This window comes from Emydura macquarii, unplaced genomic scaffold (genome assembly GCF_026122565.2).
Source record: "Emydura macquarii macquarii isolate MOO-44397 ecotype Brisbane River unplaced genomic scaffold, CSIRO-AGI_Emac_v2 contig_212, whole genome shotgun sequence".
In the NCBI taxonomy this organism is placed as follows: Eukaryota; Metazoa; Chordata; order Testudines; family Chelidae; genus Emydura; species Emydura macquarii.
In genome coordinates this window covers 4,709,708-4,725,837 of record NW_027130349.1, presented here as the reverse complement: position 1 = coordinate 4,725,837, position 16,130 = coordinate 4,709,708, and the positions used below count along the sequence as shown (strand labels likewise).

General features: G+C 43.3%; 1 protein-coding gene across 2 annotated transcripts in view; it reads right to left on the bottom strand.

Annotated features, from left to right (window-relative positions):
• The window catches only part of ANKRD29 (ankyrin repeat domain 29), a 51,588-nt gene extending 42,302 nt beyond the window's left edge, over positions 1-9,286 (bottom strand). The window contains exon 1 of one of the 2 annotated variants that reach the window (XM_067546572.1): positions 9,195-9,286. Coding sequence is in view for 1 of the 2 variants with exons in the window: in XM_067546588.1 (XP_067402689.1) it covers positions 322-358 (37 nt within the window). In the remaining variant the exon portion in view is untranslated. Of the gene's footprint in view, positions 1-321; positions 537-9,194 lie in introns of those variants that run through there. The other variant, XM_067546588.1, reaches the window with a different exon arrangement.
• Positions 9,287-16,130: the final 6,844 nt, after the last annotated feature.

The window sequence follows — 16,130 nt, the reverse complement described above, 5'->3', positions numbered from 1 at the left end:
ACCCTCCTCCCTGCTCCAGAGACAGGAAGATCAATATTTATTATGAAATAGAAGCAGTTGCAGCGGTGCCCATTACCCCCCAGGGCCAGGGGCTGCACCGAAGGTCAAGTGGGGAGGAAATATCCACGGCACTGACAGCGGAAAACAAAAACCGAGGCCCTGTGCAAAGAAGCAGAGGCAGACTCAGCCTACAGCCAGGCCTGCTAATGCCACAGCATCTGCAGTGCTAATGGGACATAGCAGCAGCATCGGCGGCGGCAGCGGGAGGAGGAGGGCGGGATGGGATCTCCCCAGCCCGGCAGTGCAGTGAGTAAAGCTTACCTTGAAAGACATCTTGCACATCACAGCAGCGGCTCATTCCGAGCGAGCCCGGGGGACCAGCAGCGCCGGCTTTCCTCTCCAGCACTTTCTAGCCCATCGCCCAGTTTGCAGGGTGGCGATCATAGACTCGCGTTGCAGAGTGGCTGGAGCGCAGCGTCTGCAGCGGCTGCATGCAGCATCGCGCCTGAGATAGCAGCTGCTCACAGAGAGCTACGCTCTGCACCGTCCTCTCACTCAGAGCCACGGCACATGTAATGCCGTGTGTGTTCATCACAGCACGGAACGACGCAGGCTGGCGGAGTCATAGGACCCAGCGCACACACACACACCGATGCACAGGCAAACTCGTGTGTCTAACGATGGACACTTTCCAAAGTACACACAGATGCCTCAGAGACTCACACACTTATTGGTACACATTTCCCAATGAAAACAAATGTACAGATGCATCACACAAATGCATCTGACTACTGATACAGTTTCCAAATGTGTGTACACACACATCCAATAGAGATATATGTTTAATGACACACCCTTCCCAAATATAAATGTATGCATGGCACACACTATATCAATATTAACTGAAATGCAGACAGACATCTGACATGAAAATGCAAGCATACTGAGCCAAATACAACCCTCCTTCCAAAGGTGGAGTTTTGATATCAAGTGGATGATCAATAAGATCAAAGGTAAAACAAGACCCATTTTTTTTTATAATGCTATCATTTTTATTTTGTTCTGAATCTTAGGCCTAGTTCTCACACTGTTTTTACACCAATTTAACTATTTCAGTTAGGGCTGTGATTTTTTTAAAAACCAAAATAGTTAAATCTGCACAACTCCCTAGTATGAATGCAATTATTTTGGTATCAAGGTGCCTTATAACAATATGGCTTGCTCCCCTAAATGTACAGGAATAAGCTATACAAGCACCTTTATACAGGTATAACCATATCCATACTAAGTGGTGTACCATATGACTTTATAATGGTTTCAAACAGATATCCTTAAAGTGGTACAAAAACTGAGTGTAGACAAGCCTTTATAGATGATGTCATCCCAATGAAACTTCACTTCCTGACTTCTTTTCTTGTTTACATGGAATCGGTGTGACCACAATTTAGCCACTCCTTCCAGTCCATGGCATGCATTTGTGGGTCTTGGCGTTCCAGGCCTTTTCTCATCAAACATCTTTTAATAAGAGTCTTTCCATTGTATCCTCAGTCTTCCACATCCTTTCTTTCCATCCTTTTCCTCACGTGCTTTCTTTGCTGGTTGTTCTTCTTCCATTCCTATCACATGTCCAGCCCATCTCAAATGTGTGCCCCCCAGCCTATCTATCGAGAGTCCCAAATTCATCTTCCCCGTAATTTCTTCCATGAACACTGCCTCACCTTGGCTTGCCAGCCATTCTCCTACTACCTGTATCTTCTTTTCTTCCATCTCTGTAGGGCCCACAAACACACACACACAATAAATACACTTTTCCTTTGTATGTTGCTTAATTGCTGGTCCCACAGTACTCCTGTCACCTTTTTCACTGCTGCCCAGGCACATTGTATTCTTTGCAATCTTCCAGACCTCTCCCTGATAGCACTAATTGTACTTCCCAAATACACAAATTCTTTCTTCTGCTTCAGCTTCTATCCTGAAACTTCAACCAACAGTTCTTCTTCCACCTTCCCTACTTGCATAACTTCAATTTTCTGTGTGTTTAACTTCAAATCATGGTCTTCAAACGCAGATGCCCACTTTCATACCATATTTACCAGTTTCTCTTTTCTGTCAGCCAAAAGGCCAGGTTGTCAGCATACATTAATGTTCTCTCTACAGGCTTTGTTCTCCTACTAAATAACTCTATACGAGGATGAAGAGAAGTAGACTAGGCACACTGCCTTGTCTCAATCTCACCATCACCTCAATACTCTCCAAAATTCCATGTATATTATCATATTAGCTCTTGACTCCCAATACAGCATCTCTACCATCTCCACTTTCCCTCCCATCCATTTCAATACTCCACACACCTGCTCCTGTGGAACCAAATCATATGCTTTCTCAAGATCAATAAATGCTACAGAGGAGTTACACTCTCCATTTATCATTCCTTCAACCTTCTATCTCACTGCAAATATTGCATCGATAGTAGTCCTTCTCTTCCTAAAGCCATGTTGCTCTGCTACTATATTTTCCTCCACCTTGCACCTCAACCTTGCCTTCAAAGGACTCTGAAGGACATTGAAAGGCTGACTCAAGATGGTGATGCCCCATTAGGTATTTGGATCATTTGCATCAGCCTTATCCTTCCAAAGAGGCACAATCAACCCAGTTGTACAATCATCTGGTATCCTTGCTTGATCCCAGTAAAGATATAGTAATCTATCAAACCACATTACTCCAGTATCTCCAACTGTCTTGATAATATCAACAGTTATCTTCACCAACTTCTTTTCCAGTCTTCATCTTATTCTGTGCTTCTGATGTCATCCCCATAAAAGATGTTTAGTTTTGCTCATAGATTTCCATTCAAATTAGTACAAAAGAGCTGGCAGAAGATTTGGGAGCATACTGTGAAGAAACACTACTCTAAAAAAGGAAATCCAAAGAAACAATCTACATTATGGTAATAATCTCCTTTCTCGTGTGGATGCATGGGTGTGTAACGCCATTATCTTTTTATGTGAATGATGCACATTCATTAGGGAGAGATGAGACCCTTACTTTAGGGCTTAATTTTAAATCCATAAAAGTGAGGTATTTTATAACTGATGCTGAAATACTGTCCATAATATGCCCGATTTTGCCTGGGAGTTGCAGACCTCATTGAAAACCTGTGATCTAAGATAGAGAGAACAGGGTGCTCTAAGATTGGAGTTTCTTGAATTTCTTTGCTTTTGTTTGTTTAAGCTAGGCCCTTAGGGATATTGTTCTCCCTTTGATATGCACATGTAACTTTCATTCACATTAATGGGAGTTGTGTTTGAGAGGAGACTATATTACACTGAGATCCCAATAGCTTATGCTACATGTCTACAACTGCAGGATTTTCTGCGGAATTTTTTTCCTAGGGCAAAATTAAGTAAGTCTTTGCATATAGTAAAACAAACTACATGCATTCTAGATGAAGGCAAATATATTATAACCTTATGTTCCAGGGAAGCTGCTCCCACACCCCAAAAGTATGGCCTGTTGTCAGCCTAACCTTAATCCTGGATTACAGATGGATGGACAGATATGGATGATCATTTTGGTTCTATCTGAACTGTAAAATACACTGAATGAATAAAGTAGATTATATAGCTAGAATCATCCTCACTCTGATTCAGCTGATGAACTACACAGTTTTCTTTGATCACTGATGAGGAAAATACTGGTAATCTGTACAAACTCCCTGCTCCACCCCTGGAAAATCCCAGTATTCATGCAATCTATTGTGAATCTTACACCAGCCAAGTAACATTCAACCGCCAAAACACTAGCTTTTCGATAGAGAAATAAGCCAAAGAATTCCTCTCAAGTGAACAGCAAGGAAACGGAGAATATTATGATCCAATCTTTCTTTGTGACTGTGGTAAATTTAGATGTAATGGGCCAAAGTTTCAAAGGCTCTTTGAGAGTGTGCCCACTAAATCTGCTGGTGCACCCCTTTGCACTTGCAGTCAACTCATATTTGCATGTGCCAAGGTGTATTTGTGTACATAAATGCCTTTTTTCACATGCAAGTCTGGCCATTTCTCATGAAAATGAATGAGTGCATGCATTTTGCATGTGCTCTTTTGGTGACGCTTTGAAAATTTGACCCAAAAGGCAGTTTGGAACAGCCTCTTCTAGTGCATCAATAGGCCCTACATACCCTTTAGGTAAATCCCCCCTGTGTGGACAAGACTTCTTTTCACACTGTAATTGATTCTAGACAGTTGCCTCAGACTGTAAGTTGTTTGAAACAGCAGGGATTTGTTATTTGTTTGGCACAATTCCTCTGTAGTACAGCAAGATGCACACTCACAGCACAATACTTCATAATAGTAATTAATAAGATTAGTCTCTTACAAATCAAAAGTATCTTTAAAATTTATAACTGAAAGAAATGCAACGCACTCCAATACTTATCAAACCCAGTTTTTTAGGACCCTGTATAGGTGGACACAAACATCCCAGAAATTAGAAGTGTTTAAATTTTGGGCGGACCCATTATAGTGATATGGAACGTTACAACATTGATTTATGGATCTAGGTCCAATCTTCCATGGGTTTATATGTTGCATGTGTGGTGCAACTATATTAGGAAAATGTGTATCAGTAAGCAAGTGTGTCTATAACTTTTAACAGTGTTCAGAGACCATAGTGATAGCTGCAATATAAATGCCTACATAGGTAGATAGATATGTACATTTGGGTAGTGTATACCTGAAAGCACGTGTCTGTATTTAAAGGTGGTCAGACCTGGGATTGTTGGTATACCACATTCTACATCTATCATATACTGACTTATATTGTATTTGTGTCTCACTTGCAAATATGTTTCTGCTCATAGTTATGCTTCCTATACTGTCTTTATTGAAATGTAAATTTTTCCCCCCTTGTCCTCATCTGCAGAGGGCAATGATCATTTAGATAGAACCCATGACGATTTTTCCCCGCACACATTCTGTTCTTTTAGGAACTTAAGGAAGAGCAAGTAGAGATCTTACTACAGCTTTACTGGTTACAGCTGTACTTGCATTGTCTTCTTTCCTGTCACATGTAAATGATAAAATGCATTTAATATTGATAATCTAGAGTCTAAATACTTCTGTGGAATGTTGCAGAAACAAATTGGTTTATCCAGAAGTGTGAAAGAAAATTTATTTTAAAACTTTGAGTAATTTCCCTTGCAGCAGTTTCAGTTACTATCTTTTTAAAGCCTTTCTTCTTTCAGTTAACAATATGATTTGTCTTCAAAATTATTAAGATGCAAGACATAGGTTTACGGAGTATGTTGAGGTAAGAAATGTGGACTAGTGGTTTGTGCTGAGGACTAGGTTCTGTTTCTATCTGTGCAACTTAGTTATGTTAATCTCTTTAGAGATTAATTTTGCTATCTATAAAAAGGATATAATACTTATCTATCTCACAAAAGTAATGAGAGGCTCTGCCATTGACTTGCTGTATGACCTTGGGTTTCCCTTACATCAACATTTTCAAAATTGACTTCTAATTTTGGGTGTCTTAGATGTCTCAAGCTGGGTACGAAAATTGAGATACCCAAAATTACAGGCTACTTTGGAAATTTTTATTCTAACTTTTCTGTATTTGAGTTTCTCCACATTAAATCCTGCACAGCTGAGGGTGGGGGAAATAGTTGCTCTAAGCCATATTTTTGTTTCCCTGGTCTGTGAGCTGCCAAAGGGCTGCTCTAAATTGCACTGGCTACACTGGTGCCGCAGGGACTGCTTTCTTGGCTGAGGACTGCTCAGCGCACTCTCCCACCCCATCACATCCCTTCTTCCCTCCTCCTCGCTCCAATATGGCCCCATACTTTGGGTTTACACCACCTGAGTATTCCCCTGCACTGAGAGAATTCTCAGCTGCCTGCTTGTTATAACTTTTAGAGATTCCTTCATGAGCACAAAGGGCACCTAGTAGTGAGGATCTGGCCTTACATCTTTATATGAGACTGATAATTACCTAATGTAAAATACTTTAAGAGCTGCAGATAAGAAACAGCTATATAAGTTGAAAGTATTACTAATTAATTAATTAACGTTTGTAAAAGTGCTATGAGATTCATAGGTGAAAGAAACTACAAATGCAATGTATTATTATTTATTATTATGACTTCCTTTTAAAGTATATCAGTAGACCCATCCTTAAAAATAAAGATGACAAAACATTTTAAAGATGCTTCTTATTAATTTAGATGAATACTTTACCATCAGCATTCAGTGGTGAACACGGACAGTCTTACAACACAGAAGTTCCATTGCATATGAGTAAAATTTTGCAATGTGAAAATGTGTGCCACACCCCCCCCCCCCATCCCGAGAAGCCTGACTTCCTTCCTAACTTCATCTATGTAAAAACAAAAAATTGCTGCTCATCTCAAACCAAAAATATGATTTTCTAACTACAGTATATTATGGTCAGTGATTTCAGTAAGCTGAAGGGTAGACTACTGTTCATGGAAAATTGTAAGAAGAACTGAGATATTGGAGTCAGAATGGCTTGTCATATGAATGACATTCACTGGGATCAATCCACAGTACTGAGCCAAATTCATCCCTGCTGTAACTCCTTTCCAGAATGATCACACCTCTATGTTCAGGATTGATCTAGGATTTGGGGGCGTATACTATTTGTAACCTGAGAAGTGGGCGGGCACAAGCCCACCCACTGCTAATGGTCCCTCTCCCAGCCTAAGGGGAGGAGTCACTGAGCCCGGGATACAACTGATTACTGGGGACAACTAATGAAAAAAACCAGGAAGGTGCATGGGTCACAGGTTTAAACAAAGGGAACCAGAAAGGGACACCAAGCAGAGAACCCCGGACAGCGCCCTCTGCCCCTGGAAGATGTCAAGGGAGCCAGTGGACACTGCCCAGAGGAACTCTGCCCAGATGCGTGAGTGCACAAGGGAACGGAAGTAGGCCCCACAGTCACAGAGTGCCCCCCCGCCAACCTCCTCTCCCTAGTCTTGTAGATGGCCATTTTGGTCAGGGTTAGGAGGAGGTTGATGAGGAGGTCCCGCGACTTTGTGGGGCCACGGATGGGGTGTGCGTAGATGAACAGGTGCAGTGAGAAGTGCAGCCAGAACCTCAGCAGGAGGTTCTGGAGGAGCCAGAAGAGGGGCTGCAACCTGGCACACTCGAAATAAATGTGTGCCAGGGTCTCCCTCATGCCGCAATAGGAGCAGGTGTCAGGGTGAGGGGTGAACCGCGCCAAGTACACCCGTGCTCATGGCTCCATGAAGGAGCCGCCAACTGATGTCCCCGGCGGGCTGTGGGGTCAGGGTGGAGTACAGACTGGGCCACCGGGGGTCCTCGCCCTCCGCAGGAGGCAACAGGTCCCACCACTTGATGTCAGCATGAGTATGTAGAGATGGTCCCTCAGCGCGATTCAAAAGAGGACTGACTGCAGGTCGTGCAGCCGGCTCAGTGCGGGAGGGGGAGGGAGGCCGGGGGGGCCCACGGGGCCAGGGCCCGATGGAAAGCACCGGAGGGCTGGGACTGAGGGGGAGGGGTGGAGTGCCCTCTCGCAAGACCTGCTCGAGGAGGCCCAAGCAGCGAGGGGCAAGGCTGCCTTGACCTCCTGGAGTATGCGCTGGGGAGGTTCGAAGGGTGGAGAGCCCCATGTGCCAAGCCAGTGCGTGGGGATTCACCCAGTCCCCCCGGTCGTAGTCCAGGAGATCTCCAACCCTGGTGACTCCCACCAGGAACAACCTCCAGCGCACTGAGGGGGCCTCCGCCACAGAATTGGGGGTTGTGTAGCAGGGGCTCCGCGAGGAGATCCCCTCCCTCGGTGACCACAAGGGGCCTGGAGGCCAAGACCAGCCTTCAGGCTCGGAGAAGGTCCTGGTAGAAGACCGGCAGCTAGGAGAGGTCTCGCGGAAGACCTCTCGGATGGAGAATGGGAATGTAGCAAGGCGCTGTGGCCTTCTTCAGAGCCTGGGCCCGAGGAAGGGTCGCGATGCCCCTGCTGGGCAGAACAGGGCCCTACAGGCCAAACTGCCCGGAAACAGAGGGGCAGAGACAAGGCAGGAAGGGGAACTATAAAAGGCCGGCCTAGCAGCTCAGTAGGGCGGAAGCTGCTGCTGGAGGCAGACGTGTCTTCCCCCAGGCCCCGGCCCCGGCCCCAGCCCCCAGCAGCAGCGGCTGTTTGGAGCAACCACCCCACCGAACGGAGCATCCAAAACCTGCCCGGATTGCCGGCCCTAGCGACTGGAGAGGGCCGCCGGGCCCTAGTAGCTGGAACGAGCCACCTGAGAGTCCTGGGTGGGAAATACCCTCTGAGGCCGGCCCTGACCTGGAGGAGCTGCCTGATGCTGGGGACCCTGAGGAGCTGACTGAACCCTGTGGACCGGAGGAACCCTTGAGACCCTGTGACCTGGAGGAGCTGCCCTCCACTGATGATGCAGAGGAGTTCCCAGACCTGCCGCCAGTCGACGGTGAGGGACTTGTGGGTCTGCCGCTCGCCTTCTACCCCAGCAACCCGGAAGGAGACTGTTTCCTGCAGGTACCTGGGGACAGGGTGGGAGGAAGTGGCCCAGGGAGAGCCAACTAGCAAGTGGCTGAGTCAGGGGCTAAACCCCGTCAGCTTTGCCACTGATAGGGCCCTGGGCTGGGACGCAGTGGAGTCGAGTGGGCCTGCGTCCCCCTCCCTCCTGCCCTAACCACCCCGGAAGGGAGTGCTAGCCTCAGTGTTTGGGAGACGGGATCCCGAGCTCTACTGGCCCCACCCTGCCTGAAGGTCGGGGGCCCCAGACTATTTTACTAGCCCCGCCTGTGGGAAGGCCAGGGGCTGCTGACTGCCCAACCAGCCCTGCCCGGCTTGTGGGCCAGGGACTGTAGACTGCTTGCCTGCCCTGCTCTGCCTGAGGGCCAGGGGCACCAGACTGCTTTACCAACCCTGCCTGTGGGAAGGCCGGGGCAATAGACTGCTTTGCCTGCCTCGCCCTGCCTGAGGGCTGGGGGCACCAGACTGCTTGCTAGCCCACCGTGCTCGGGGCCGGGGCTAAAGACTTGTAAATGGGCACTGTTTATTCCCTTAAAGGAAGGTGCTGTGGCCTTCCTCGAAGCCTGGGCCCGAGGAAGGGTCGCAATGCCCCTGCCGGACCATGCCACCGGCCTACAGGGAGAATTAATGGGAGGATTTTCTGGAGCCACCAAACTTACCTGACTAATTTAATTGTGAGATGTGGTTGCTTCTCTACAGTACAGCGTGCAGTCAGCTTCCATTAGAAATCCCTGTTTGGCTTGGAAGATTTATTTGCCTTGAAAATTGCCACATTTAGTCTGAAAGGAAAAGAGAATATTTCTGGAAAGTTTAAAGAAAATGTATCAAATTACTCAAGTTATTGGTAAGTTTCCATTTAATAAGGAGACCCTTTTCTTGGCTAGTTGATATATCAGGTTGTGTATAGTACTTTTGGTCCAAAGATCTTAGCTCTTAACAAGGCAAATATTATTTTCCCCACTTTATTGATGTGGAAACTGAGGCACAGAGAACTTAAGCCCTAGGTTACACAAGCTCATAGAAGAGTCAGGATTAGATTCTACATTTGGCTGAGTTATAAGGCTCTGAAAATCACCATTTGCACATGTTCCATTAGAAAATTTGGAAAATTAAATGCTGCACAGCTGTGGGTGGGGGAATCAGGGGCTAGTACAGTATAGTTGCCTCAGTACAGCATGTTGCTAAAATCATCAAACATTCCATCTTCACTGAGCATGTTTCAGTCCCACAGAGCTCATTGCTTCCCAACTGCTCAGAGTACTCTCCAGCCACACAAAGCTCTCTTCGGGCCACCTGTGCTGGTAGGCACAGAGGTAGAGCTCTGCAAAATCATTGCTATTGCTGCTCCTTTTGGTTTGGGGAAGGAGTGCTGGGCTGTGAACCAGGAAGAAACCACAAGTGTTCATCACACCTCTTCCACTGATTGTAACTAACAATCTTGTGCACCTCACAGCCCACGTTACTGAGCAAACCCTCAGAAACCTGTTGTAGGAGGTAGAGAAGTATCATTCCCACCATTTTACAAATAGAGTATCTCAGAGGTAACAATGCTGGGAATAGAACTCAAATCTCTAATACGGCAAACTGAAGGAGCATATACTTAACCATGTTGCCTTCCAAAATGAACCTCTCTTATCTATGTGCTTGGCTGTGCTGTTTTTGATGACTAGACTCCACTTCCCTCCAGAACTGAGAATCATAGAATTGGAAGGGACCTCAGGAGGTCATCTAGTCCAACCCCCTGCTCAAAGCAGGACTAATCTCAGCTAAATAATCCTAGCGAGGGTTTTGTCAAGCCGCATCTTAAAAACCTCTAAAGATGGAGATTCCACCACCTCCCTAAGTAACCCATTCCAGTGCTTCACCACTCTCCTAGTGAAAAACTTTTTCCTAATGTCCAACCTAGACCTCTCCCCCTGCAACTTGAGACCATTGCTCCTTGTTCTGTCATCTGCCACCACTGAGAACAGCCTAGCTCCATCATCCCTGGAACCCCCTTTCAGGTAGTTAAAGGCTGCTATCAAATCCCCCCTCATTCTTCTCTTCTGCAAGCTAAACAAGCCTAGTTCCCTCAGCCTCTCCTCATACGTCTTGTGCTCCAGCCCCCTAATAATTTTTGTTGCCCTCCATTGGACTCTCTCCAACATGTCCATATCCTTTTTGTAGTGGGGGGCCCAAAACTGGACACAATACTCCAAATGCGGCCTCACCAATGCCGAGTAGAGGGGAATAATCACTTCCCGCGATCTGCTGGCAAATAGAATAAAATAGAATAGAATAGAACCTCATAATCCTGATTTTCAATAATCCACTGTGTCTGCCATATACTTGTGTAAACTTGTGCAAGGAGTATGTCCTATCTGCTTTTTAATAGCCCCAGGAGATGATGGAGTGGCAGCCATGATGGTGAAGCTCGTTCCAATAGCCAATTTCTCTTCCTAAAACCTTTTTTTTTTTTTTTTTAAGGACCCACAAAAGGAATGGTGGACAGAATAGCCCAAACCTTCCTTATTTTGTCCACTGGTTAGGCCTAGTTTCTGATACACCTATTTTGGTTCACTGATTTTGGGTTCCTTGTTTCTTGTTTACCACTCATGATCTTAAAACAGTCCTTGAGTTATATTAGGAGGCCTTTTTGTTTGGACTAATCCAGTTTGTCTCCCTTTCATACCTTTCCCCATCAACATTTTTTGTTACACGTCATTCTGACATTTTATGAACTTACACTCACTTTTTACAGTTGAGCCCACAATTAGGGTAAATTTGTAGGCCCAATCACAAAAGGTCTGTGGTCTGGCTCTAAACGTCTTGGCTTCTAACTCTGATGATTACACATGCAAATGCAAGCTCCATATGATGAAAGGTTGAATTGGCAACTTCAAGTCTGCCAATACCAAACTGTTGAGTGCTTGACACTGCAACCTTGTCATTCTTTTAATGTTTTGTTTTTTTAATACAATACTTTAGTTCTTGATCCCAGTCTCTCGTTCTTGTAGCTGGGACTGCTGTAAAGGTTGCACATTCAGAGCAACACTCCCATTGATTTCAATGGGAGCAAGGACTGAGTCTTCTGTCTCTGGGAGTTACTGATTAGTCACAAAACAGTGGCTATGGCTACACTGTCGGTGGCAAAGTCGCTGCCGTCAGATCGATTGTTCTGGATCGACTGAGCGGTCAGTGAAGACCCACTCAGTTGATCCAGAAATCGATGTGCTAAGACCACCTTGGCAAGTAGCGTAGTGCTGCATCGACGGGAACACGGTTCCCGTTGGTGTGGTGCAGTGAAGATGGCGTGCAGAAGAAGAGCCCAGAAGTCGACGTGAGTTGTTGACTGCCGCTGAATCCCAGAGGTAACTGTAGACAGGGTCAGTGACTCGGACTAGTCTTCCTTAGTTTAAAGAATGCTGATCTTATTAAGGGCCATCAGGGGTGAGGATAGTGTTAAAGCAGGGAAATTGATTATCTGCTAGGCTCTATCGGATATATTTTACTAATTCTTCTTCTTTGCTGATTCCTGTCCGTCAGCTCAAAAGTGACAATGGGGCCAAATGAAGTCTTTCCACCACTTTCTATTTGGTATCACCTTCACAGCTTCATTCATCTTTAAACCTTTTTGTTCCACGTCATTCTTTGCTATGTCTATCCAATGCTTCCTTGGTCTTCCTCTGTTTCTAGTTCCTTGCACTCTGATGTGTACCGCCATGTACGGTATCCTTTCTGGGTCCATTCTTGACATGTGTCCAAACCACTGCAGTCATCCTTCTTTAATATGCTGTAAACAGTATTTCTTGCCCTAGTTATTTTCTTATCTCTTCATTTTTTATTTTCTGTAGTCTTAAAAATTGTATTGTTCCCCACAGCCATTTCTGAAGTCAAAATATTTCATTCATTGGCTTTCCTCGTACTCCAGCATTCCAATCCATACTCCAGTATCGGCATGACAGTTGTCTCACATATACTGATTTTTTTTTTAATCACAAATGTCTTTTACTGATATTTGTGATACATTCTACATTTAGGCACTAACTTCATTTTGTAACAAAGGAGGCATCAATTTAGGATTTGTTTAATTTTCTATCATGAAATCTGCATCCCCAGAATTGTACATCTAATTCTGTGTTAGCTAATGCTGGAGCAATAGAATCTGTCTAGCATGCTAATCATTTAAAATATACTGTTTCTACTGCACTGACTAAATGAGTCAGTTGTTTATTCCAGACTGACACAGTCATGCAGGTTACATCATGCATACAGTTGTGAAATAGTAACCTTTCCAAATCATGTAACCAAAGATTAAACCAATTACATTATGAGATCATAATTAATCTCTCCTTCTTTTTCCATAAAAGACAACAGATTTAAAAGTCCTGAGAGAATACATTTCTGGGATAATTTGTTTTCCTTACCCCATCAAAAGTAACTCTGATAATTCAGTCAATAAAACACTAGATTTTCCATTTGACCTGTCAATTACAAACTTCCACTACAAAACTGTAACTTCTGTCAGTGCTGGTATTTCTTGCTTCCTTAAGCTTTATTAAAATACAGAACTATATGATTAAATCTATTATGTAAACAATTTGCTATTCCCTCTTCCCTTTGGGATGTAGTGTTTTAAAAATAATAATAACAATAGTAATAATAATAAAAGGGTTTTTTTAGAATCAAACCTTGAGTTCTGAACTCAGGCAAACTCTAATTTAAATCAAATATTTATCCACAGAGGGCCTAATCCCATAAATCCTGTTCACATGATGTGGAGGGATGACAAAGTTGGGCCCAAAAAAGCAAAGCTCAGACAGTGATAGTACAAGTTTCCCTTCATACCTTAAAAATGTGTCTTAATCCTATTATGGAAAGATTACCTTTAGGATCACTAAACAGATCAGTCTCTCTACCCATTCAGTCCTTGGTCTTTCTGCTAAGACTGCCAACAATAGAACAATTAGTGCCAAATTTGGTGGTAATTTCTATGATGAGGATACCTATCCACTAGGAACTATACTGATCTCAGTAATCATATATGCCATCTAACTGATGTCTGGTTATTTTTGATATAGGTTGGATCTGAGCTAGTGACCTAGAAGTAGGGTGACCAGATAGCAAGTGTAAAAAATCAGGATGGGGTGGGGGATAATAGGGCACCTATATAAGAAAAAGCCCTGAATATTGGGACTGTCCCTATAAAATTGGGACATCTGGTCACTCTATCTAGAAGTCAAAGGCAAATTAATTCTGTACCCGAGTAAATAAAACACAAAATAGTTGTCACAAATATTCATTTGAATTTCTGGATCAATTTACGGCAGCTGTTTTCTTTCCTCTTGTATATTTGCTTTCAACAGATATTTGTACAATTGTATTTTACTGGCACAAGTGTTTATAGAAAGTGAATTTTGAGCTTGAACATTCAAATACTCATAGAAAACAACTTTACATTCGTTTTTCACAAATACATACATCAGAAACTTGCATATAGCATTTATGCTCATCTAATTAGTGAACAGAAATAATGTCAGAAATGTCTAGAAATAATGTCAGATTGACTTATGTGACCAATTGTCCCTGAATATAACAGTTCAAATAGAAAGCCAAAGATAATTGAAATTCATGAAAATTTTTATCAAATACATTCAAATTCATTTGAAATAAATCTCATGTTTTGTTTGCTGACCTTCTACCAACAGAAAAAGTGGCAACGTTCTTTGAATAAAGTATATGTTGCAATTATTTGTTTAGCTCTAGCTGGAAGCATAATACACACAATGGCCCAATTGCATAATATAAGTGTGATTTCTGTTTGTTCTATGTCATCAGCCAGGATTGTGGTTTTGGTCTTGCATTTACTTCATGCAGCTATCTCTCTGTTGTTGGGCTGTAATAATAATAACTTACACTTACATAGCACCTTTCCTTCAATAATCTTAATTAAGCCACACAACAACTCTGTGAAGTAAGTATAATTATCCCCCTCTGGCAGACAGGAAAACAGAGAGGCCTTACCAGCACTAGCTTTTTTTCTTCATATTTGCAGCTCCACCAGTGGTAGTAATGGTGGGAGTGTTAGGACAGACAGGCTGGCAATCACAGCTGTTGTTTTATCCTCCTTGTCATCTAGACCTCTTCTGACCAGAGTTAGACAACATGATGGTTAAAGAGGCTGTGCTCTATATGTATTAGTGCTCTCACAGATGTTGCCACTGGTGGAACTGTACCATTGGGAGTGCACAAGTGACAAATCTGAAGAAAAAGGCAAGCATGGATTTAGGCACAGCAATTAAGTGACTTGCCCAATGTCACAATGTAAATCAATGGCAGAACTGGGAATATAATCCAGAACTAACTTCCAGTCAGGGCTGGATTTAGTGGCAGGCGACCCAGACGACTGCCTGGGGTGCTGGGTTTGGGGGTTGCTGGGGTTGGGGTGCTGTTTTTGTTAGTGACAAAAGGGAAAATAGATTTCCTGGGAACTAAATATTCCTTGAACCTCCTAGAATGTTTTCAGTCATGCCCTTGTTGGTATATAAGGGGTGGGGCTAAAGGACTAGGGTTAACATTATAAGACTGTCACCTACTTTAACACTATTTAATGCTGGTCCACCCAGTGTTGGTGCACAGTTCAATTTCTAGATGTTTAGTACATTTCAGTTATTCTTAAAATTAAAAAGTTTCTATAAGCTTAGAGGAAACTAATTTTTTATTTGATTATATATGGCATGAATAAATACAGATTTACAGAACCTAGAGTGCAAATTTATCATCTTATATGACAGGAATAAATCATGCATGCAAAACGTGCATCAAAGTTGTGAAAAGGGCTACAAATGCAATAAAAAATAAGGTATTCAAAGTTTAACAAGTAGAGTGGGGCTTGGGATGCCATTTGTTCTAGGTACGGCCCTGCTTCCAATCCCCAGTTTTAAGCATTAAATCACACTCTTTTCTTAGCTTTTTTATGAATGAGTTTCATCCTTAGTATATCTGTACCTAAATGCCTCATGTTAGCATATGTACAGGTACAGCTTGTTTAAAAATACTTTATCTGTCCCCTCCCAATGTTGGAATTTTTCCTCATGAATATTTTCTACAGTTTTGGTACATTGTAGTTCAGGTTGTAACTGTGTTTTTCTGCCGATTTTTCCATCTCTTCTTCCCTTTGTTCTCTGTATAATTTGATTTTATGACTCAATCTGGAGTTAACTGTTTACCTGTCCTCAGTTAGCTCAGCCAAAGCAGCTAACTGAACTTTGTGAGTTTTGCTCAGGAGCTTCCTGCTATTGTGTTCATACGCTTCCTCATCATAGTGAGCCTAACTATTGATTACATTTGTTGTGAAAATGAACGTTAAAGTTGGAAGCCATGGGGAATATAAGATTTGTGGTCTGAATGGCCAACACGGCTGTTGAAAAGTAAAGGCACATTCAAATGAAGTTATACCACAATCATCTTTCTTATCTACCATGTGGGATTGTCTTGTGTGTGTGTGTGTGTGTGTGTGTGTGTGTCTGCTTATGTATTGCATGAGTCTGAGAACAATATATGACCTTATGTATTATATGTGCAGCAATCGCTAGGAATAATAACATTTCAGTTAG